The 24887-nt window shown below is 49.4% G+C and overlaps 1 protein-coding gene and 1 pseudogene across 4 annotated transcripts; one reads left to right on the top strand and one right to left on the bottom strand.

Annotated features, from left to right (window-relative positions):
• Positions 1–45: 45 nt before the first annotated feature.
• Positions 46–24849, bottom strand: PCSK7 (proprotein convertase subtilisin/kexin type 7). 4 transcript variants are annotated; one of them, XM_033121191.1, is made up of 17 exons: positions 24142–24282; positions 23260–23381; positions 22299–22778; positions 21434–21568; positions 20669–20834; positions 19437–19527; positions 18454–18508; positions 17858–17996; positions 17056–17156; positions 14311–14478; positions 13782–13889; positions 13237–13339; positions 3618–3774; positions 2989–3083; positions 2148–2241; positions 1820–1937; positions 46–1550 (listed from the first exon to the last, which is right to left on the bottom strand). In XM_033121191.1, exons 1-17 carry the CDS (start codon positions 24212–24214, stop codon positions 1185–1187), a joined length of 2571 nt encoding a protein of 856 aa, XP_032977082.1. In that variant the 5' UTR covers positions 24215–24282; the 3' UTR covers positions 46–1184. The 4 variants fall into 4 exon arrangements, with proteins under 4 accessions (XP_032977082.1, XP_032977083.1, XP_032977084.1 ...); XM_033121193.1 differs by lacking the exon at positions 24142–24282 and adding an exon at positions 24330–24849 and having other exon boundaries at positions 1130–1550; XM_033121192.1 differs by lacking the exon at positions 13782–13889 and having other exon boundaries at positions 24142–24284.
• LOC117031386 (uncharacterized) lies at positions 5075–5186 on the top strand (annotated as a pseudogene).
• Positions 24850–24887: the final 38 nt, after the last annotated feature.

Here is a 24887-nt window from a genome sequence, read left to right on the forward strand (position 1 = left end):
CTCACATTCCAGGGTTCCAGGGGTTCAGCTCTTTCAGAGGACCCAGCTGTGGAAGAGGAGAGTAACTCTCCGGGATTGACAGGAAGGAGGAGCTACTTGGAAACTTGCATTAGAGGAAAGGAGATGGGTATGGCAGAATTGTGTGGAAGGTTTTTATTTTGGAAAGGCTGTGCAGAAAATAATTCAACAAAATGTTGCTGTGAAAAGAGAAAACCAAACCTTGAGTGTTAAAAACAGAATTTAAAGCAATCAACTAGCTCAGAAGAGGGGAGGGGGCCAAGAATGGAAGGAAGAGTCACAGCCTGTCAGGTAGACAGCTGGCCTCTGGTGGGCAAGGCCATTTCCCTGAGCACTTTGCAGAGGACACTGTGGTCACAGGGCTGGGTGGCAGTGGCTGGCACCGGTCCCAGTGCTCCGCAGACTTCCCTATGAAGCAGCACAGGCCTGGGGGCCGTGCCCATCCCTAGTGTTGCCAGGAGCATTGTACCGATCCTGCAGGATGAAAGGTGGGGGTGGGGAAGGATTCAGGGGTGTGTTCATGGTTGGCTTCTGATCAGAGATAATGGAGGCAGCTGCTTTCAGGGCAAGAGTGCTGGGCGGAGGGCTGACTGCCGGTACTAGTATGTCCAAGGCTTAGGCAGAAAGGTGAGGCAGAGAGGAAAAGTCCTCTGTTTGTAGGTCCTGGGTCATCAGGAGGACAGGAAAATCCCGGGGCTCTTCTAAACCTCCACCTGCGCCCTCTTCCCAAGTGACGGCAGTGATGTTTCTGCTGAGATGCTCTTCTGGCCGTGGCAGGTATCTCCTCACCCACGCGTGGGTGGGGGCCCCTATGACCTGTACCATGGGCTTGCCCAGGAGAAATGAGGATGGAGGCCTGCCTAATGGGGGATGGGGGACAATCCCTTGTCCAAGACCTTCTCACTGAAAGCTCCTGTTCGGTTCGAGGAAGATCCTGTGGCTATCACCACACTGCTCTCTGGCACCATTCCTCTGCCACTGGTACCTTAAAAAAACCCTGGCCCTCCCTGAGCATAGTCAGAGGGTGCTCTGTAGCCTCTGGATTCCAGACGTAAGCATCAGGACTGCCTTCTCCCAGAGCTCCTGGGACTTTGGAGCAGTTTTCCAAGCTTCCCCAATTTGGGGAAGGGAGAGCCTCGCCGATGTTGAGTCTGTCAGGCTCTGGGTCAGCAAATCTGCTCCTCTTTCACCTGCAACAGGTCTGGGGGTAGGTGCCGATGAGGGCAGTCCAGGGCACTCCGGTTCTGAGACAGGCTCCAGTCCCCTTGATGCAGCAGGTCTGGGGCAAGGAGACCAGAGGTGGTGGAAGGGCCTTCCCTCTCTGTCTCCACTCCATCTGGATCCTTGCTGTTGCAAAGTGGCACTGATTCTAGTTCTGTCCCCTCCTCCCTGGCTTTTCGGCTTCGTTGGGGCCAATGGCAGGGTCCATTCCTACAAACCGGGAGAGAGGCCACATTCTTCTGGCTCAAGTATACTTCGAGCATGTAGTAAACAGTCCAGAAGACGGTAAAACAGCCGACCAGCACCAGCGTCTGGGGGAAAAGTCCACCACTTGAATTAGGGAGTTTCCCAAAGCCTGCAGCCTTTCTCAGCTCAGAACAATGAGCTCGGAAAGTCTCTGTACGAGGGCCGCCTCTCCCACCCCGCACCACTCACTCACCCACCACACGTGCACAAGGAATGCCTCTGAGAGTTAACCAGCAGGGGGGCGACCCCGGCCTTCACACCCCTCTTCACCCACCAAGGACTAACTCCCCCAGGACACTCCTGCCTGTCCGCAGTGTGAGTAAGGCCCTAGTACCTTAAGGGTGTTAGGGGTGATGGTGTAACCATTTTCCTCCGGAATTTTCAGCCCAGGAGGGCAGGGCAGAGTGAAGCCATCATGCAGGTACTTTCCACTCATGGCACCTTCTAACAGTCTGTGGAGAAGAAGAGACAGGGGTATGCCCTACTGAACTTGGTACCAGCTGGTCTCTCTCCCATCCTCCCACCTTAGAGCTGAAGAGAGGGAAGCCCCACAGCAAAGGGGAGGGGTGCATTGTGGGTTCCCACGGAAGGGGAGCTCCCTAAGTGGCCTGTTTCCCCAACCCTCGTGAGTTGCCTTCCTTCTGACATGTGTCTATACCTACCTTTGTCTGTCCCTGATGTCTACTGGACTCCACACAGAGCCATATAGGGTCAGCTGCCATTGACGAAGGATGCCAGCTTGGAATATCTCATCTCCTAGGGCAGCAAGTGGGGCAGTCCGTGAGCCATGCCCCTCTGTCAGCCATGCAAACAGCAGGCTGCCCGCCCTGCCACCTAAAGGGACTCGGCCACGTGGTCTGCTGCAGTTGTCTGTGTCCCACTGACCCCAGGGTTCTGCAGACGTGGCTCATACGGTGTCCTCAGGGACGGGAACGGGGAGGTTGAAAGGTAGCACTCTGCAGCACAGAAGTTTTGCCTTTACCTATTTCATATTTTGGGGTTTCACTAGAATTTTGCTTGGAAAAAAATGTCCTCCTACTAAATTAAAGTTTTGAAAACCACTGGTCTAATGAATACCTAACTGACCGGAAGACGGGAGGGCTGGGTTCAATTTCTGGTCTCCAGAGAAATACCGTGTGACCTCAGTTTTTCCAAAATAATGGTGAAAATTAGTCCTGCCCTTACCTGCCTACCTGGGCTGGCCAAAGGATGGTTATATGTGAAAGGACTTGAAATGTGATTTCAACAAGGAATTTTTGTTGCTATCCTGAGGAAAAATGGATCAGTCACTTCTCAAAGGAGTATGAGAGGTGGCACAAATGAACAATTTTAGATATCAATGCCCATTGTTTGGATGGGGCATCGTTGGTATATACCCTGTTGGTCCAATGGCAACGCCATGTATTCTACCTGGGACAATTTCTGTGAGGGACTCTGAGATCCGGAGCGACCGGGTGACAATCACGAAAGGCAGGGCCCTGCTGGGAGGGCGGGCAGGCTCACCTACGTCCCTGACGATGAGTCTGTAAATCCCCCGTGCCCTCTCCCCCCAGCACCGCACCGTGGAGAAGGTCCAATCGTTGAAGCCGTTGGGATCCCTGGGGGAAAGAACAGAGTAGAAAACCTGGAAGGCACGGGGCGGGGAACCGACCGTTTTGCCTAGAAACATTCTTTTCTTACTGTAGTAGCCATGAAAATGTAGCAGTTGTTGCCCGCCTGAGCTACAGCCATTTGGGAGGGTGCCACGAGGGGTCCTTGCTCCTGGGATTTCATGGGATGCGGGACTTGTGTCAATGTGTTGTGCACAGGCTGGGGAGTCTGACAGATCTAAGTTTAGTGTTACTTTCCCAGGTACTTACTAGCTCCATGACTTGTTTCCTCATTTGTACAAGTAGGTTAGAAAGTCTTCTCCGCATAGTTCTTATAAGGATTAGAGAAAATAAATGGCAAGCGCAGTGCTTAGCACATTATAAGCACTTGCACAAAGCATGTAATCAATGGCTGCCAGCTGCCAAGGCTAGCCAGTGCCATGGTAACTTAGGGCAGTGCCAGTGTCCATTTCTCCTGTATCGTTTCCTTGAAAAGGCCCTTATTGCATAGAGAGCTCAGAAGGCACGGGCAGGTGTACTTACGAGTCCATGCTGCGGGGGGCGCCGATCAGGGACATCATGCCACTGGGGCAAAAGAGTTTCAGCTCCAAGCTGCCACGTCGCGGATGAGTGATGGAGACAGTCACTGCCACATGCTCCAGGGTCTTCAGCCCCGACATCTCCAGGTCCATCCTGCTGACTATAGGAAGTCAGGCTGGGCAGCTGGGAAACCAGCCCCACGAACACTTGTGCCCTTACTTCATCCCAACATACACAACGTACATGCTCAATGAAGCCATGTATGAATACCACGGCAACCCTGCCTGGGGCCAAGAGTACATGGATAAGTGGGATGTAGTAGCTGCTTTCAAGGAGTTTCCAGTCTAGTTGGGAAGACAACGCAAACTGAAGATACAATATAAGAACCAAATGGAGCAACTTCAACCATTCATTTACCCAAAAAATAATTTACAGAGTACCTCCTATATTTCAGGCACTGTACTAGATGCTGGGAATATAAAGATAAGTTGGACATGGTCTCTGCCTTCTACCTGCAAGTGGAAAATGAGATGGCGTGAGATATACATTACTGATACCAGAACAGAGATGAGTCAGGTGGGTTTAGGCACACAGCAGTGAGAGACTCTGAAGAAGAAATGAATGCAGGCGGTAGCAAGGGCTGTTAGAGTGTGCTCTAGAAGGGAAAATGGCATGTACAAAGGCAGAGGTGGAAATGAACAAGTTTCATATTGAAGGCAATACAGAATTTTAAAAAAAACTACTGAAATGAATAAATTTCAGGGAAATTATGCTGAATGAAAAAGCCAAAATCAGAAGGATCCATAATACATGATTTCATTTACGTAATATTCCCCAATAACATAACTAGAGGTGGAGACAGATTGGTGGTTGCCAGGCTTTAGGGATGGGGCCGAGGGGATGGGTGTGGCCACAAGGGGATGACAGGGGGAGTCTTGTGGGGATGGTGTTGTGCTGGGTCTTTCTCGTGCTAGTGGTCACACAAGGCTACACATGTGGTAAAGCTGTACAGACACCCACACCCACACACACACACACACACACAGACACGAGTGCGTGTCTGAGCGGTGAAGGCCAGCCCGACCCTCTGGGTGGCACCAACGGCGTTTTCTTGCTTTTCGTGTTGCATTATAATTGTTTAAAACATCAACATCGGGAGGAGGGGACCGGGAATTTTCCTGAACATTTAGCTGCAACCTCCTGTGAATCTACAGTTCTTTCAAAATAAAAAGTTTAAAAAACACAAATGCCTGAAGTAGAAGACTGAATTGGTAATATTAAGAAATCAGGTTGCAATGAGCAATAATTCTCTCTAAGGCACCTTTTCCCCCAGTAACTAATTCATCGCCACAGGCGGGGTAGAGAGCAGCCTCTCTGTCTCACAGATGAAGACGCCCAGAGAGGTGTTGAAAGTTGGGGCAGGCACCGAGGATGAGAAGGGCTGTAAGTACTTATTTTAGATCCCTTTGTAGGTCATAAGTGTGACGGATGACTGGCGGTTCACACTCTTGTGTGACATGTGCCTCCCTCAAGCCTTGTTATGACATTGGCACATTACCTACCTATCCGACGTGATAACAACTTTAACTTAAACAAGCAAACCAAGAGCTATTACAGATTATTGAGCAAGGATGGAGTTGTTGGTTTTTTTAAGTGCTTATGGAAGGTTACTCTTAACAGCTCTGGGTAGGATGAATTGGAGTAGGAAGAAACAGGTGACACGAGGCCAGCTAAAATGCTGCGGCCTTATTGTGGGGTTGAGGTGGTATGAGTGTGGATAATGAGGATTGAAGAAGAGGGAAAAAAAAGCATGAGCTTTTCTGTGACACTCTCTGTCCCTTCCCAGACCCTGTGCCTACTGGCCTGCTGTATTCATGGAAGAGTGCCACCCCCATCACCTACTACGACACCAGTGTTCATGGGTCTACTTCTCTGACGTCGTAACTTCACATTTCTTTACCTCCTTAGCTCCACAGACCTTTCTCCCTCCCACGTGAGTGCCCACTCCCATGAGCAGACCCTGGTCCTTGTCATTACCTGGACTGAATGCTTTAGTACCTGTCACTGTGGCTTTTCTTATGTAAGCAAACACAAATTAATTGAAGACAAATTAGAAAAGTAGTTGAGCAAAAATGAAAACAAAAAAGCTCCCACAACTTTTGATAACATGTTGGTAAATATGCATCTAGACTCTCTGTGTATGCACGTGTGCATGGGTGTATTTTCTGTAATTCCATCTGTCAGCTCTTCCAAGCCAGTATCGTACCTTCTACGAAAGCAACCTCTTGTCCTTCCCACCTTTCCCACTCCCTTCCTGACCCCTTTATTTTCTTGCTCTTAAGAAATCCATCAGGTTCCTCTTTCCTAACTGGCAAAGATCCCACAGCTCATCTCCCCAACACTCTTTTTTACACTCTCAAGTTCCCGGTACTTTCTTTTCCCCTTTCACAGTAACAATCTGGCAAAAGTCCAAAACTGAATCAGCCCAATTATCCATTTTCTTGGCTGGATCTTTTTGCTTACGTATTTGCTATTACACATGAAAAACAAAAGCAAATAAACCCTTTCTCAACTCTTCACTTCCTTCTGCCTACTGTCAAGAGCTTGGACTCGAGCCATCCAGCCTGAGTTCAAATTCCAGCTCTGCCATTTGCTAGCTATGAGAATTGGATTAGTTTCCTTAGCTGTAAAATGGGGGTAGTAACAGTATCTACTTCATAGAGCTGATAAATTAGTTAATACACATAAAGTGCTTAGAGCAGTACCCAGTAAATATTAAGATTACATCAGTATTAGACGTTATTCCTTTCCTTTGCTGTCAAACTTCTTGAAAAAGACGTCTATATTTACTCTCTCTACTTCTTACCCTCCCATTCATCCTAAACCATTTTTTCCTCCCTATCAAAGCAGTATAGTGTATTTGGTTTTAAAAGTAAATTGGTTCTGGAGTGCTTATAAGGTAAAAAAGCAGTTCACTACTCTGTTCCCACCACCTTTGTCATCCACTACCCAAAAGAAAACACTTTTTATTGCTTTTAGTTGTTTTCTTTAGTTGTTTCTACCTTCACATTTCTAAGTAATAAGCATGTATGGCTATTTCATGGTTTATTAATTTTATGCATTATTTATCAACTTTCGATTATACCAGATAGGGATTTAATATGCCCACACCTTCTCCCCACCTTGTCCTCCCCTCTGCTTTTTCAAAATAACTGTATCACAATAGTTGGTTACATCAATACTTTGTTTACCATACAATGACCTTATAAATATATGGAATTTAGCCAAGTAGTGTTCAATGATTATATTTCATTTCCAGAACAATTTGCTGTTTTCCCCTCTGGAGTAACTGCCCTTTTGTTTCCTTAAATTCATGCCCCTATCACTACTTCTTCCCAAACTGCACAAAGAACCACCTCATCTCTCTGAACATGATTTTATAAATGAACAACCAAGTCAGGGGCTCCCTCAATGCCATTTTCCCACTGGAGAGTCTCTCTCTGGAACCTTCTGTCCCATTCCTATCTGCTGCACTGCTGTTGGATTGGGACCTTCCTTCCCCTCTTTGCCCTCTCCCTTTCTCTCTGCACCCCTTTCTCTCCTTCCCTCCCCTTCCTTTCTCCTTTTTCTTTCCGTTTCCCCTTCATTGCAGAGGAGCACATCTTTTAGCAGTTTTCAGACAGATGGAGCATGAGACTTGTATGTCTGAAAACATCCTTATTCTACTTTCCTATATGATTATTAGGCTGGGTTTTAGCGATTGAAAATAATTTCTCTCAGAAATTGGGGGGTATTTGGAAGATTATTTCAAAGGGACAGTGATCCCTATTATCTTCAAAAACCAGTTGGAAGCTCTAACCACAGGTGGAGCTTTTCAACTGGTGGGATTCCCTAAAGTTAACTGGACTGGGACCGGACTATTTCATGGCGGGGCCCACATGTCAGTATCTCTAAACCTCTCGATGAGGGGTCCTTCTGTTTCTCCAGAGAGGAATCTTCCAATCTCTTGCCTGCCAGTGCCGTGGGATCAGAGTGGCTGCTTGTTGGGAGGGTCTCCCTCTCTCAGTACATTCCCTGTCTCTTTTGCTGTACCTGGGGTCCTTGGTTCTGGAGAATGAACTTCCCAACTCCTGCCTGGATAAGGAAGGGACCATCTTCTGGCTGCTAAGGATGGGAGAAGGTCCCTGGGAGCCTACCTCTTAATTGATCCCTGTTTTGAGTCTCATACCTCCTCTGTCCTCTCCAGTACACGGGGCCTCTGAGAACTGAGGCTTTGCGGTTCTGTGACGTGATGGGGCTTGTTGCTCAGTGTCACCCTTGCAGGTATTTGCTATGCAATTTTCTTAGCCCTGCTCACTTCTCCATTCATTTCCATCTTCCAAAAACGTGATGAAATCTCTCACGTGCTGTGGTTTCCTCTCTCATTCTCTTCATCCTTGTGCTTATACCATTATTATTCCTTTATTCTTATTTTGGTGAGGTTTTGAGAAAAGGCAAAGATAAAAGCATGTGTTCAATTTGCCATCTTTCACCAGAAATCTTCTCCTGTCCCCATTAATTATTCAACCGACTACAATCTAGCTTGTGCCCCTATGAATACATTGAAACAATTCTTTTCAAGGTCACCAATGGCTTCTTTGATAAAACCAGGGATGCTCCTCAGCTCTTGTTTCTCCTTTCCTTTTCTCATTGTCACTGTCCTAAATTCCGGTGATACTATCCTCCTGATTTTCTCCTATTCTCAGGCCATCTCTTCTCAGTTGTTTTCTTCATGAGCTCCTTTCCTTTGGCCACTCCTTTTATGCTGGCTGTGTCTTGGGTCCTCTTTTATCCTTTGTCTACCCACTAACCCTGGTGATCTCATTCTTTCCCAGACCCTTTTCTTCCATTTATATGCTGGTGACTCACAAATCATTACCTCCAGTCTAGACCTTCTAACTTATTTATTCAACTGCTTCCGGGATATAATCTTTAGATGACTCACGAAGGCTAAAACACAGCAGAGCCAAAATTCTCTTCCTCAGTTTTTGACACTCTGTAGCCCTTGCTCTAAACTGTTCTTCCTTCTGGGTTCTTAATATCATTTGATGGCATCACCATCTAACCAGTTGCCCGAGATAAAAACTTAGAAATCTTTTCATATGTTAAAATTTACATATATATACATATATATATATCTATATACATGTGTATATATATCTATATATACACACACACACAAATACTTATATACGCATTTATATATAAATTTTTATTATAGGAAATTTTAGACATACATAAAAGTAGAAGACATGTTCTTGACAACTAACTTCAATAACCGTGTTTCCCTGAAAATAAGACCTAGCCAGACAATCAGCTCTAATGCGTCTTTTGGAGCAAAAATTGATATAAGACCCGGTCTTATTTTAATATAAGACCGGGTCTAATATAATATAATACTGGGTCTTATGTAAGACTGGGTTTTATATTTATTTTTGCTCCAAAAGATGCATTAGAGCTGATGGTCCGGCTAGGTCTTATTTTCAGGGAAACACGGAATTATCAGTATGTGGCCAATCTTGTTTTATCACTGATCCTTACTTCTTCCCCTTCTCAGATTCTTCTAATGGACTCCCCAGGCATCAGATCATTTCATGAATAAAGATTTAGTAAGCATCTCTAAAAGGTAAGGCCTTGAGAATCTCTTTGACTGCTGTCCTCCTCCCCTACTGCTAACGCCAGTGGGTGACAATTTATCTCGAAGGCTCCCCACAGACTTCAGGACAAAGTCCAAACTCCTTCCCGGGCACACAGTTCTACTGGCCCTGCCGCCTGCAGTTCCAGACCTTCCTCTGACCCTCGCACCCCATGCTCCAGCCACACCACGTGACTTGCAGCTCCCTGAAGATTCCACTGACTCTGCACATGTTGCCCCTGCTGCCTGGATGCCCCGTTTTTTTACCTCTTCTCCTGGCTAGTTTATATGACACTCAGGTCAGTCACCAGTTTCTATGAGAACCCTCCTGTCTTCCCCGGTGGCAGGAGGCATCTCTCCTTTGACACCCGTGTCACCCGTGCTTATAACACCGCACTCTTCCTGCAAACTGGACTGTCTTCCCTACCAGATTGTGAGCTCTTTTAAAGCAGGAATCATGTCTTATCTCTGAATCCCTACAACTTAATACAGTGCCTGGAATGACGTAGGACTCACATATTTGTAGAATGAATGAATGAATCAATTAAGAGACGTTCAGGGAAATACAGGGAAGACTAAATTGCAGGGGAAAGGATAGGGAAGACGGGGGTGGGGTGGAGGGGGTGGGGGGGAGGGGCAAGTGATACAGAGGGACTGAAAACTCCAGAGTTTCAAGTTTGGGGGCCTACCGAATGGTAATGGCACTGACAGAAATGGGGGAAACTTGGAAAGCAAGCTGGCTTTTAAGAGGTGAAAATAAAATCTAAAATCATTTACATGTTCAATGTAATGTATTGGTGGAATAGCCAACAGCACACGATGATTTAGGAATGGGAAGATGAAGGAAAATATCTGTGGCACAACTGGAGGAGAGCATTAACACAGCAGAGAAGGGGCTGATAGAAACACCGAACAGTATGGAATGAAATGGGATGTAAAAAGAGCCCTGTGAGTGCTTGTCTGTTAGCACGCACACACAGCGGCGTGCTACGTGCATTTTCTTATTGGTCCATATAGGGACTGGTGGCCGTACATGTGAGAACACTCGAATTATTTTACTAGAATTAAATGAGTTATTCTTAGAACAGTGTTTAGCACATAAAAAGCACTCAAGTCTTAGTTGACGATCATCAGCTTATTATTATTATTTGGCCTTTGGGAAGTTGTTTTTTTCCTCAACTCTCACTCTCTGGCCAGCGGATCCCAGGGCTTTATTTGCCCATAATCTTGTGAAAGCTACGAAAATCTCTATCCTTCAGAGTAAGATTTCGATCTAGGAATCATTCGGGTGGGGGTGGTGGAGAGAAGTGGTAGCTGAAGTCCTAAAACCAGCTGCGCTGTAGAGGAAGAAGATGTTGAGGGAGGATGAAGAACCACCAATGAGTACAGGAGGTGCTCACAGCTGGGAGCAGTGTGAGCAGCACAGCAGAAAACAAGTACCTCGGGCCGAGAAGCTGGAAGAGGTTATGGAGCAAGGAGGTCATAGACGCCGGAGAGAGGCTGCTCCCAAGACCTCGTTAATAGGGTTGAAGCAACAAGAAGATCAGGAGGGAAGAACTCTGAACCAGCCCCAGACCTGACCAAAAGGGGCACCGTGAGTAATGAAGGAAGGTGTCACTGGTCAAGAGAGTGTGTGAAAAAGCAAGCAATTGCTTTAGATAATTCGTTTGCAAAGGTTACAGGTTGCAGGGTGGCAGGGACTTTAATTTGTTTCCTCATAGGTGAACCGAGGATGTCTGAAGGCAAAAGGAAGAATCAGTGGAGAGGGGAAGACTGGGTTGGAGAGGTAAGAGGTGGAGAAGTGAAGGAACAGGATTCACTGCCTAGGCAGAAGGTTAGCCACATACTCAGACTGCAAATAAGGAGAAAAGGGTAAGTGCAAGTGGTGTTTAGGAATCTTCTATAAACACACACAGGTTCTCTCGTATTTTAGACAATCTTCTCAAACCCCTCTCTCCCTCTTACCCTCTAGTTCAGCCCTGGAGTCAGATCTAAAGGAACCCAGGGGCACCAATCTTTTCCCCCATATCCTCCTGCCAACGGGGAGGAATAAAAACTTGTCTTGCTCTCAAACTGCACTGCCCAATATGATAGCTACTAGCCACATGTGCATTTAAATTTAATTATAATAAAATAAAAATGTAGTTCCTCAGTCACACTAGCTACATTTCAAGTGTTCAGTGTCCTCAGATGTCTAGCAGCCACCGAACTTAGCAGCACAGACAGAGAACACTTCCATCATCAGAGAAAGTTCTATTGGACACCACTGCTCTATCGTCTTAGTGGTATTTTACCACCTCTTCTGTCTCAGCAATGTTCAGCTCCCTCCACCTTACAAAAAATTCAGTTTCCACAAGTTTGTGCCTTCTGTTCTGTCTACTCAGGGGGTAAGTCCCAACAGAGGGGAAGACATCTTTGCCGATCCCAGAAGTTGTAGCAGAGTCCTGCCTGCCTGCCTGCAAACTGATGACAGGCTCCACTAGCAAAACTCCTAGTCTCCCCTCCCTCGGCTTCACCCTCTCTCTCCACTATCCCACCTCTCAGGCTCCTCTACCCAGGACAATCTGTCCTTTTTCATGCTTCCTAGTGACAAACAAGCAGTGCCAGATGCCTCTATGCCTACGGAAGTTTGTCAGACATGCTGGGGCAACATCCCTAGTTAGTAGGAAACAGGATGACAAAGCTAGAAGGGCCCGAATACTCTCCTAAGCGGACCCCTCATTTGACAGGTGTGACTGTGGGTTACTTTTTTACTTAAATAATAGGAAGCGGTCCTGGGAGGGAAGTAAAAGTTAAAAGGCTCACTATCTCTAAGACACAGGAGTTTCTAAGGCAAAGCCTGGGGGTTCCGACTCATCTGCATTCCTGGGACTGCTCCTTAACTTCTCTGCCTTGGGCGATGCTTCTTGCCCTTTCTGAGACAGCATTCCTTTTACGGAAAATTCAGTGAACGGCGCCCATGATTTCCTTCCACCGACAGGTGGGCAAGCACTGGACATGCTTAGGGAGAGAGACAACGGACTCTGCCCAGTGACGCCTCCACCCGAGGGTAGCTGCCCCGACCTTCCTTTCTGAGCTCCCTTCTTTCGCCATTCTTCCTCTTGTCATTGCTCTGGTTTGATCACTTCCTACATGGATGGAAAAAGTGAGACTGGAGTTCTAGTTTGGGCACAAAACATGACATGCTTCAATCTCCACAAAAAAATAGCAAATAACTGTCAAATTTTCTCAAGGGGAAAAAAAAATCCCCCAAGGAGCCAGAGGTAGGGAAACCCTCATGTGGGAACTCTGGGAAATCTGCAGACAGATGATCCTTTAGCATAAATTTCCCGGCCCAGCTTCCCTCTTCTCTGGGAAGGGACTCAACCTCTTTGCTCAACACAAAACCACGTCTCTGACTTACAGACCTCAGACAACCCCAGTGGCGCTGGGTGCAATGCAGGTGGTGGCAGACTGGCAACTACAGTCTAGGGAGACGTTCACATTCTCCCCTGTCCCACCCCAACAGACCCCATGTGACTCTTTCTGTTTTAGACAAGGCTGAGAATCAAAGGAAGACATTCCCAAATCCTTTACTTCACCCAAAGGCCATCTGGGATGAAGAGAATTGTCTGGAAAGTTCTCAGCATGGAAGTCAAAGGAACATCTTTCAGCTCTTGCCTAGTCTCCCCCAGTCCCAATCCCACTCCCCCCACCAGCCTTTCTAATCAGTTGCTCAGCAGCTCCTTCTCACTACTAGTAACTCTGGAGAAAGGGCTTGTTTAAGCAGCCAGGGGGGCAGCCAACTCAGAAGCAGCAACATGTCCTAAAATGGTCAAAGAAAACTCCACAGGTTTGGCTGGAGCTCAGCTCCTAAAGGAACAGGGTAGAACCCAGGGAGGATGAGTTCCCCATCACCCCGCCCCAAACCTCAAGCCCAGATTAACCCCCTTTCTGCTGACTACTTACCATTCCACAGCACCTCCAGTGAGTTGGGGGACAGCGGGATAGCCTTGTTCTCTTTTAGCACAGGGCTCACGTAGGAAGCTAAGTAAGGGACAGATGTCCAGATCTGGTAAAGGAAAGTGGGGGGGAAGGGGTGGATGAACAAACAAGACTGATCTCGCTCTAACTTGATCTTTAGGGCCCAGCTCTCTATTTTTACTCTCCGAATCACCTTCTTTCACTTCTGAGGCTCCTGCTGACACCCTGAAGTGCTCCCTATGGAACCAAATCAAGGAGCCAGAGGACACGGCTGTGCTCAGGTTGGAAGACGAGAACCAGAGCACCCTGATAGTCCCAAGCTATACTCAGGTCCCAATTTACTCCCTACAAAACGTTTGGAAACTTCAATTATAGTGCTGAGCCCGGTTCTTCATTTATAAAATGGGTCTCAGCTGGGATGAAGGTAAATGAACACTAAGCGCTCACAACGCGCCAAACAGTGGTTTAGGCATTGGCCCCTCCCTTGGTCACTCTATGCAGGGCTCCCTGCCCTGTCAACACCTGTTCACCTTGGCTGCATTAACGAGTCTCCAAGCATTGAGCAGGCCGAATCCATGCTGGTGGCTGTGGCTGAAGCCTGCCTCGTTGGTGACCCAATCTGCACGGCGATCCTCATACTGAGAGGACAGAGGTCCTGGTTAGTCCCTTGGATTTCCAATGTAATCTCAACAACCTAACTCTGGCTTCCCTGCTTGCCTTGCTGGTTGATCCAATCCAGACTCTCCCACTGAGAACAGATTCCCCAAAGAAAGCTGGGACAAAAGGTCAAAGCCCCATGATGTCACCACTCCAATGGCCTGCTTCTAGAGAGGGAGCCAGGAGTCCCAGGCTCCAGAGAGACCTCCTCTGCAGGTAAAATGGCATCAGCAGAATAGGTACATAAGAGGGGAGGTCTGCGGTCTTGGGATCCCCACTCCTTTTCTATACACATGCAACTCTGAAAGGGATTTGGAGCCTAACGTTTAAAATCTAAAGTCCTTGGCACCGGAAACCAGGGGTGGGTGGGGCCGACCGTCTGTCTTCCAGCTGGGGTCTCACCTGAGTGGCCGTGAAGACGATGATGTGCTGGACGTCACGCCACGTGAGGCAGGGCCGCACCTGCAGCATGAGGGCGATCATGCCAGCGGCCAGGGGGGCTGCAGCTGAGGTCCCGGTGTGGCCCTCAGTGCAGCCTGTGCCCTTCTGAAGGTCCCAGTCAGTGGTCACCTGGGAAGTGGTGTGGAGGAGAGGGGCCTCGGGTTAGAGACTGCGCTCACAGGTGCTGTGGAGGGTGGGGTACAGACTTGTCCTCAGAACAAGTCTCTCAGGAGGGCCCTTCCTTTATGAGAGCTAAATCTTTGACCAGAGGGAGGCCCACCAGCAGGTCAGGACAAAGGAGATCCTTAATCCTAGGCCTCACAAGACAATCTCTGGAGAGCTGAGAAAGAATACAAATTAAAGAGTTACGTGTGAGCGTCTGGTTGTGGGGGGAGCAGATGGAGCCGTGGGAGAGGCCTTCAGGCAGAGGAGAGTTTCCTGACTCCTGCTGCTCTAATAACCCATTCCCAAACTCTCCACCCTAACCACTAGTCCCAACCCTCCAGACCCCGAAATCATGCTAGACAGAGGCAGTGGCCAGGGAGCTCCTCGGTCCAGCTGGAGCTGGGACAACAGTGACAGCACCATTCAAGGAAATCTAACTTGGCAGCTCGGCAATAAGGGGCTGGACTGACATCAGTGCGACCCAAGGGAGTGTGTCCCCTTGCCCACCCCGTGGGCTTGGCGTGGCCTTAGTGTCCACACTGCCTGTCTACCCGGCCTGTGGCAATCGACAGAGTGAGCTGCCTCTCTGCTTTGGGCCTGGTGCCTCACTGTGGTTTCTACGAGTCCCCCTTTCTCTACCTACGGTTCTGAGTGAAGGGTGAAAGTGGGGGTGTGGAGGAGGAGAGGTGCCTGCAGGGGAGAGATGGCATCTGTCTGGCATCAAGTTCTTTTTATGCTCTCATCAACCCTGGAGCCACAAAGGGTTTAGCTGAGGAGGGCCCCGCGTCAATCCACTCCACTACTGGCAGTTTGGATGGAGCAATGTTAAGACCAGAGAATGTTTTTCTTCCAAACTTCTCTTCTGGGTCAGATACCGGGGTCCTAACTTCTGCCAAGAGCTGCCCTTTCTCCATTGTACTCACTGCTGCCCTCCAACTGTTACAGCAGCTGCCAAGAGATGTAATTTTCACTCAGACACCATGCACACCCAGAAGAAGAGAAAAAAACTCTCCAAGTTGTACTCTCAATGAGAGTAGGAAGCCTGGTCTGTGCCAGAGAGCAGACTGATTTTTTTCCTGTTAAGGAAACAGCCTCACAGTGACAGTCCAATGTGCAGCTGTGAGGCCCGTGGACTCGCCTATGGTGGCAGGAGCTCCTGGCAGCCAAAGGGTGGTCAGCATGTGACTCCACACCCTGCCCTCAGGAAGACAGCTCCACCAAGCTGGTCACTGAACAGAAACTGGTAACAGGAGGTTTCCAAGGCAAGGACATGCCAAAGATGGGAACTTGGCAAAACGAACTCTTTCATTTCTGGACAAGTTCCTGTTCCAATAGAAGGTGGTGGTGGCGGTACAAAGTGGACTTGAGTTAGGAGAAAAGCCAGGCCCCTCAGAGCAAGACTGACAATTATGTCTGGGGAGCCCCTGGTCCCCGGTGGGGCCAGGATGAGTCGATTCCTAAGAGTTCTGCCAGGGCGTGAAGAGCACAGCTTGTTCCTGCTCTTCCTCCTAGCCCACCCCCTGTGGGAGTGGAGGAGGGTGGTACCCTCTGCACCCAGATCCCTGTCTGTCTGCTGAGCAAAGCCTCTCTTGCTCTTTTACTTTAGTCTACTCTCTTTTCTCTTCTCCCCGGGGCCAGGGGCGGGGGGGCTAGGGATCAACTGGCACAGAGCCTTGGAACATTTTGTTGACCAGAAGTCATTTACTGGCAAAACAAAATTTCAGTTTTGGAAAATGAATTTGACCCAGCAGGAGACAAAGCAGCCTAATTCCCAATGGCCCCATAGAGACCTCCCCACCCCAGCCACTGGAGAAATCTGATACCACCTGGCTCTAGTCCAGCTCTCGCCTGGAGCCCTGGCCCCATATTACTCTATTATGGGCGGCAGGGACCGGCAGGGAGCTCTCTGATGATGGCCCAGAGACACGGCTTGAAGTTGCTGGGATGGAGCTCAGCCAGCTGGGTGCAGTCCCTAGACCCTGAATTCTTTAAAAGATTCCCATAGCTTGAGGAGCTCCACTCCCTTGCTCCAATCTCTCGTTTGCAATTCTAGCTCCCAGGAAAGAGCTGTCTCTTGGGCTAACAGAGACATTCCCGATTCCTTATCCCACCCATCCCATAAAGACAGCCACTAACTTTACTCCGGCTGATAAACATGACCAGAACTCACAGTATTTACATAAGAGCTGAACAGCTATGGAATGATGATTTGTTGTTTTAATCCCTCGGAAATTAGCCAAAGCCCAAATTCTACCAAAGGAAGACATTTTAAAGAAGTTCTTTAATCAACGTGATGCTTAGCAGTTCCTCTAATAACATGTAAATTTGTAAGTGAAAAGTTTGAAGCTAAAAACCATTTTCACAGATTTATTTACAGTCCTCAGCTCCATTCTTCCAACAGTGGTACCCCCTTAGAGATACAGATCTGTTAGGGAAGACGAGTCCGAGGGCAGGACAGGGAAGCAGAGAAACAAAAGTTATGCTGCCTGAGAGAAGTACTGTGGGCCAGGGATCCTGAGTGGGGGCCCAGGAGGCACTCACAATGCTCCGGAGCATCTTGTCCCCACCACTGAAGGTGACGGCCAGCATGGAGGCACACTCCTCAGCATAGAAAGGCATCCGTCCCTCCTCATCCACGGCACCTGGGGACAGAGCAGGGGAAATAGGAGCCGAGTTCCCTGTGACTCACCAGCTGGGAGACTGTTTTGAATTTAAAAAATGACCTGGGTGGCCCAAGTGCCTCTGAGTGCCCACACGCCTCACCTGAGCGGGCAACCTCAAGTGGCAGAGGATGTCTGTGCCCTAAATATCACTCTTTCAATAGGCTTGCTCCAGGGTAAAACCGGGGGCATTTCACCTCCATACCCACTCATCCATTCACACCTTCATTTTGCTCAGCATTTATTAATTACCTACTGCGAGTCACACACTGTGTGAGCACTGGGGCCATGCCCAAAAGGCCAGACCTGATCTCAAGGAGATTATAGCCAGGGAGGAACTCAGGTGAGTAAATAAATACAACTGGGATGGTAAACGCTATGGTAAGTGGCCCCTGAAAAGAGAGGCCGGAGCAGAGGCCTAACCAGTTGTAGCAGGTGGAGCTGGGTGGGTACCTCCAGATGCTGGGCTGAAAGTGTCCCAGGCTATGGTGACTTCTAAGGAAATCCTGAGGTCCTCTAAGAGCAGGGCTAGTCCCTCCTAACGATCTGAGCCTGAAGAGAAGCCCGTGCTCACACACTTAGCCACACTGAAGCCAGGGCACCAACAGACATCATCCCCTCACCACTGTGTGACACACACACACACACACACACACACACACGTGGAACCACAAGGTCGCTACCTATGGTGACTGTGTAGATGGAGTTGGCGTAGCCATCGTAGTTGCAGTTGTCGTTGTGCTGGCCCCCATTGCCACTGGCTACCACAAAGATGCTCCCAAAGCCCTGGCGGCCAGCCATCACTCCATGTTGCAAGGCAGCCTGAAGAGCAAAAACACCCGGGGATCACCTGAGAAACTCATAGACCTCTACCTCCCATACCAGCTGTCCTCTCCTCCCTTTCTAGAAAGGAAAGGAAAAAAGCCCAAAGGCACTGGGCACGGGAGAAAGAGATTTAAAGATGGACTCGAGAGGGGGAGGAAGCTGTTAGTTGAGATGGATGTACTCTACTTATCAGAAATGGTGGGGCCAGGAATGGGGAACCAAGCACAAAATCAAAGGGAAGCGATCTCAGAGCCCTGTTCCATTTCTCTCTCTCAGAACTCGTGCCTCCCACACTCGCCCATCTCCAGTTAGAAGTGCTCTTCCCAAAAGGAGGTGGCAGGGCTAGATGGCATAGGGCTGGCACTGCAAACGGGGGTGGGGCTGGAGAGGGAGTGACTTGTAGAATTCCTCTAGGAACTGGGTCTCCTAAAGTCTTCATGCAGTTCACAGGTACCTTTCCAAGCTGATGGGGGCCGTCCACTGTCTTCCCATCATCATCTGGTCCCCAGCTGTTGAGAAATACCCAGAAGGAAGAGCCAGAGCCAGGCTGGGGCTGCCCACCCAGGCCCCAGTTTCAGCTGGCCACCTTCTTACTCTCCTCCAAAGGGTTCCAGCAGGACTCCCATGATTAAAGGACATAGGGTTCAAAGGTCCAGCCCCCACTCCCAAGTGGAAAACAGAAGTATGTGCTAAGGTTCTTTTCCTTGGAAACTTGCCTAATTTAGGACTACTTTAACCGGCTCCTAAAAATCCTTTCTCAGGTCCCAGGGAGCAGGAGACAGTATCTAGTGTTAGAGAGGGATGGGGGCCATCCTCTCCTGATCTAGGGATCTATTACTAGGCTCGATGGACGAGCACTCACGGAGGAAGTACTCAATCTGTGTAAGGTCTTGGGTCGGAGGAGTTCTCTATTCTTTCTCTAAGAGGAAATGTACATTGCGGATGATGTCATGGATTTAAGGGAGGTACTGGTGAGGGGGAAGAACAGGTGCCAGCAGTACCAGGGGGGAAGCCCAAGCCCAAAGTTCCCTCCCCCACACCGGCGCCCACACCACAGCCGTAACCTGAGGCTGCAGGGGCATTTATGCGCACGGGGTAGAAGGCATTGGTGCTGGGCCTTGAGATGAGCTGTGGTTGACAGGAAAGCCCACTTTCTCCCAGAGGCTTTATGAGTTTATTAAACAAATAAACATGGGGCAGCCTGGAGCACTCCTCCCATGGCAACTTGACTACTGGGGTGACACGGGCCTTCAGAGTGAGACCCCAGTGGCTAGAGATCTGGAGAAATGAAGGTAATGGACTTACAGGCTGAACCCAGTGGGAAGATCCCTGCGGGGCCCTGCCCGAGTCAGCCCATTTTGCTGTTTTTTTTGTTGGAGAATTCATCCCAGGTGTCCCAGCGTCTTGCCCTGTCACCTGTTCCTGGTTCTGCCTCACCTGCAACTGTAGATGTCATTGATTTGATAGTGCTTGTTGAATGCCACGGCCTCCATGCTGTCCGTGAGGGGTCCATCTAGTAACCGGATACCTAGGCAGTAAGGCCACATTAGCTCAACAGCGCTCGTTCCCTAGATGGGGAACTGGGTGGGGGGAGCTGCATGTGGAGACTTACTTCTCCCTCTAAGCACTCGTGTGTTTTATTATACCATTTGTATGTCCCTGTCCAGAAATATTTTTCAACATAATGCTAAATCTTAGACTTTAAGGATCGTGGGTTCTGGCTGGAAGAGGCACAGGCTGGGATGTAGGCAGCCAAGTTTCCCTTCTCATTTGCATCCTTAAATCATGTAAAACATCGGTGTGGGGCTTGCTACATAGAAACTGCTCAATAAATGGTACTCATTGCTATGAATTACTCTCATGGAGGCCTAATTTCACCCTTTAAAATGGGGTAGGTCACATCCTGGTGACTACGGAGGGACAAATGGAGCTTTCGGAAGGGACTTGGACCCTGAAGGTTGGTTTCTGGCTCCCTCTGCAGCCTCACTCACAGAGAGGGCTGTTGCCCTCTGCTGGAGGTTAAGAAGAATACAGCCAATCTATTCAATTTGTGGGTTCCAAGCATTTATGAAGAATCATGGGGAGGGCTTCCCTATTCATTCCTTTCACCTTCTCCCTTGACAGAAAGACTGAGAGGTGAAGGAGTCATAAACAACCCTCCGTCAGGGGCGGAGCTGCTCAGCTCTCTTGAAAGGATGGAGAATGGAGAGTGACCATCACAAGGCCTGGGAGCTGGAGAGCTGGGAGACAGAAGAGCCTCCAGAGACATGTGGGGTCAAGGAGGAAGGCAGATGGGAAGGTGTTTTGTATAACACAAATAAGTAAAGGCGGGACCATCGCAATGAGCTGAGTCACTGATGGGGCATAACCAAGATTAGCAAGAGGGAAGAGACGACTGAGTGGGTGGGGCTTGAGGCCTCCGTCCCACATCAAGAGCATTGCCGTTTGTCTGTTTTACATGGTGGGATTTGCTGCTAAAAGCATGTCTGAGACACTATTGCACTGAAAAAAAAATCAATGAACTGATTTGTCCTACAGACACCTATTATAAGCTTATCCTTTGTTCTATGTGTGTTGACACATAAAGACAGTCCAGAATTCGGGGGGTAGGACAGGGGATGAAGACTGCCGTCCCAGAATAAACCTACTGAGGCTAAGCTGGAAGGTACCTGCTATGCGGCTCCCATATGCCACTCCCACCGCACAGAAGCTGTTGTTGGGCACCGCAGCAATTTCTCCTGCACATCGTGTGCCATGGTGATTGCCATTCTCCACATCCGGGTGGGGCATGGGGTCAGGGTCATTAGAGTTGAGGTCATAGCTGCCCTCAGGGCTCTGCAACATTGGGGGGGCAAGAGGTGGTCATCCACTGTTGTAAGAGGTCAGGTCTTGGAGCTCAGGAAGAGAGGGGGACTGGGCAGCAGGCCTAGCTCTCTCTGCAAACCACACGGGCTACAAGACAATGAGGACAGGCCACACTGGGGCCAAACTGCGAAGTGCTATCGCTCGCAGCAAACTTCTCTCTTGCCCATTACAGAGATGTACCCAGGGAACTGCTCCACGACTCGGGAAACCTGGGATACAGAGGAGTTAGGGCTACCTAAAGGCCAGGCTGTCCAGAGAGGAAGGTGCTCAGAACCTGTGTGGAGAAGGAAGTTGCTGACAGGGGCCACTCCTCTCCTGCCTCCCCAGGACAGGGAGCGGCAACAGGAACCAGGAAGTGTCACCTGGGATCCTCTCCTGCTGAGGCGGAAGCCACTCACTGTGTCTTAACTGCCAATCTGGAATGCTGGCTGAGGAAGAAGTTGAAGAATACCATGGCACCTGCCAAGCCCTTTTGTTTGCCCCAGTGACCTCTAAGGAAAGGGACAAGCCTGAGGCAATATCAAGGAGGTAAGACCTGGGGGGGGAAGGGTCATTCCAGGGTCACTCACATAGTTGGGTGCAATGTCCTGGACGGTATGCTCCACTCCATCGTCCACTACCACCACAGTCACCCCTCGCCCAGTTACGTTGCGTTCCCAGACACCCGTCACGTTGATGTCCTTGCCGGGGCTCCGCCGGTTATTCTGGAGGAGAGACAGGCTCAGGAACTGTCTCAAAGTCTTGGGAATCCAGTGACACACAGCATAGCCCACAGAGCTATAAGTTATACCCTTTTTTACTCTTGGCTGCCATCAAAGAGCCAGAGGTTGTGGACCAATAGGTCCAGATGGGGCTGGAGCCAAGGAGGGACAAGTGAGAGCTATGCCACAGTCTAGGTCTCCAGGAAAGCTTGGCAGCATTCACCGGCAATAAAGATGAAATGGTAGCTAGGGTTAAGGTTGGAAAGTACAATTATTATGCCATATGATGTATATTATATTAACATTATATAACGTTAGTAGTTAACACTTATAGTGTTTACCATGTGTCAGGCATACATATGTTAACTCACTTATTCTAACTACCTCTACAAGGTAGGTACTATTATAATCTCCATTTTACAGAGACGGAAACTGAGGCACAGAGAGGTTAAGCAGCTTGCCCACAGGCACATGCTGGTAAGTGGCAGAGCTGGAATCTGAGCCCAAGCAGCCTGGCCCCAGCACCCATGCCCTAACCACTGCACTCACTGGCTCTCTAGAAGTGAGCACTAGGAACACGGAGCCTGAGGAAGAAGGCCACCAAAGCCCACAGAAACGTCTCTTCAGGCAAAGGATGGGGGCGACCGAAAAGTAATACAGCCAAAAGCCCACTAAAGAATTGGATACCCAGAACCGATCCATCTAAAGCTGAAAACTGCAGGGCTGGACTTACCAGGTGCCACTGCTGTGGGTATTTGGGGTCATTGAAGTGGACGCTGCGCTTGGCTCGCTTTAGCAGCTTCTGCTCTGAGTGCCAGCGCACAGCTTCATGTCTGGCTAACACGGCCTCTGCCTGCTGCCGGATGATCTCCACCTGCTGGTCCTGCCAGTGCCCAGCTGGCTGGACAAAGAGGTAGTGCCCCCAAAGCTGCCCGATGCGTCCAGCATTCACCAGCCCTGCTGCGTGGGCCAAGGCATCTGCCTGCTGCCCCAGAGTCTCTTCCTCCCTCTTGCCTTCCGGGCTTTCCAGATGCACAGCCCAGCTTAGACCCCCTGGACCCTGGGCCCCAGGCCCACCTGTCCCTTCCAGGCCCATAACCCAGGGAACCAGTAAGAAAAGCCCGGCTAATTCCAGCCAGAGGCAGGTAAGCAGGCCCAGGGGGGCATCCAAGTGTGGTACTTTGTGCCTCCCCTTCGGCATCAGAGCAGTAGGCTGCAAAGAGAAAGGACATGAAAGATAAAAGAGCTGATAATTACAGTAACCGGAGAGGGACACTGGGCTATCAGTGTACTACAAGTGGAAACCCCCAATCCGCTCCTTTTAAATTATGAAATGTGTGATTCTGTCTTTTTATTCATGTTTATCCCTGCCCAACAGGGATAAGCCCCAGGTGGAGTGCAGGCCAGTACCAAACCCAGTGGGCACCTCCATGGAGTCATGGGCCAGTCCCCACCTCACTAGACAATCGAGCAGCACGTCCAGTTGCTAACCGACACCATGCTGCTCTCTCCCACTGTTGCCATGAAAAGGGCTCCCAAGTCCTACCACTCCCACAAATGACTGGCAGAACCATGACTGTTCTTTAGGAGAGACTCTCCTCCCTTATTTAGAGGGGACAAAAATCTTCCTCCAGCTGTCTTGTCATTCTAGTTGTCCTCAGGGCTAACACCCCTCAGTTGGGCCCCATTCCCACCTGGACTCTATGAGCAGTTGAGCTCCTGGTCTGGCTAACCACCTCACGCTCATTCTGTGCCACTGGAGAAAAGGCATCACTTTCACTGTGAGTTGTGTTGACTCTGAGCACAGACTGCAGACCTGTGGACCCCAAGGAAAGAAGAAATGATGTCCTCCCAAACCCCGTGGAACACAGAGGCTAGCCCTGAACTCCAGGACCTGAAACCAGAGAAACTGGCCAATCATCAAGTATCATTTCCAGGTGTCTGAAATAGGTCATAGGCTGGAACAGAACTGGTACGGTAAAGTCAAATCAGTACAAAACCCAGAAACTCTACTTCTTGTCCTAACCATCATACCACCCTCTTTTCTTTTTTCTTCTAGAGGCCAAGAAGAGGGTTTGAGCTGTTACCGAAAACCCTTCTTGAAAAAATAGGTAGCATTGTTTCCTAGCAGTCCAGGTGGTAGCTAACTTCCTAATTTCTGTATCTGAAGGATACCGGGGAAATAAGAGTAGGCAGGAGGCAAGGGAAATGGGGAAAACCTGAGAATGGAAACAAAACTGAACAGGCACAAAGGGCAAGTGGGCAACAGGAGGAGAAGAAATGGCTGGAAAGCAGCACTGAAGGGCTACCCTTAGTCACTAACTGAGGAGGTTGGCTTGGAAGAGAGGGCTCAGGCTCCAAACCTGGGACTGTCATCCATGGTTTGATGGAAGGGCCAAATTAGAACTAACTAATGGGCAACCGTGGGAACAGGAACGAGTGAATAGGTGGCAGAACATGCGCGTGCTAACTGGTGGCTGCGCTCCTCAGAGTCACTCTGAGGCAAAGCTCAGTACCCAAACACACACCCCGAAATGGAACTGACACAAAACATCACAGAAAAATGGGAGTTTTACCAAAGTCTCTTTGGAAAGGGAGACGTGAACTCACGCCACCTTCCCTCTCCCTCCAACATTCTGCATTCCACATCCCCTTCTCTCTTTGTATTCTAGGTTCCTAGGCATATTTCCTCTCAAATGCCTCCCTGCCCTCCAGCAGCCTCCATTGTCCCACGATATTCAGGTGACTCTGCCAGTCTGCATACCTTTCTAAGTAAAACAAAATCGTGTTAGCCAGGTAGTGGCCCATCTAGGCAGGCTCCTTCAGTCTCAGTCGATTCCAGCGATTTCTGGAAGAGAAGAGAAACCTGACCACCACTTCCTCCTTCCCCTCTGGAAGAGCAGTTCTTTACCCTCACCCGCCTATCCCAGGCTTCCCGGACAGGAACCGTAAATACCCCCTGAAAGCCGATCTTAACCTCCTTCAATTGCTAGGCATATCTTTACGGCTCTTAGGTGCCAAGGAACAAGAGGACTCATATGAGCAGCCCCAAGTTCAGGATTCTGCTCCCAAGAGACTTCCTCGCACCCTCTACACCCTGTTCCTAGAAACCAGGTTGCCTACAGGGATCAATTTCATTGATTTCCCCCTCCCGGGCTTCGACTGCCCCGTTGCAATGTGCTCCTCTCTTCAGACGGACCCGTCCTATGCTGGAATCCCAGACCCAGTGCCCCATGTCCCTGGGCTCTCCCACGCCAGGACTGAAGGAGCACTCTGTGCAGCTCCCTCATCCTCAGACGCCAGCTCCCCCACTTATTGGCCA

This window comes from Rhinolophus ferrumequinum, chromosome 11 (assembly GCF_004115265.2).
Source record: "Rhinolophus ferrumequinum isolate MPI-CBG mRhiFer1 chromosome 11, mRhiFer1_v1.p, whole genome shotgun sequence".
Taxonomy (NCBI): domain Eukaryota; kingdom Metazoa; phylum Chordata; class Mammalia; order Chiroptera; family Rhinolophidae; genus Rhinolophus; species Rhinolophus ferrumequinum.

Bases quoted from the DNA above. Each gene is read 5' to 3' on its own strand.
- PCSK7 (XM_033121191.1), bottom strand. From the start codon at position 24,214: ATGTGGAATGCAGAATGTTGGAGGGAGAGGGAAGGTGGCGTGAGTTCA. The intron at 22,779-23,259 runs GTGGGAATGGGG...TTCTCTTTGCAG, and splicing joins CAACTGCTCATAGAGTCCAG to CCTACTGCTCTGATGCCGAA. The intron at 19,528-20,668 runs GTACCTTCCAGC...CTTACTGCCTAG, and splicing joins ATATGGGAGCCGCATAGCAG to GTATCCGGTTACTAGATGGA.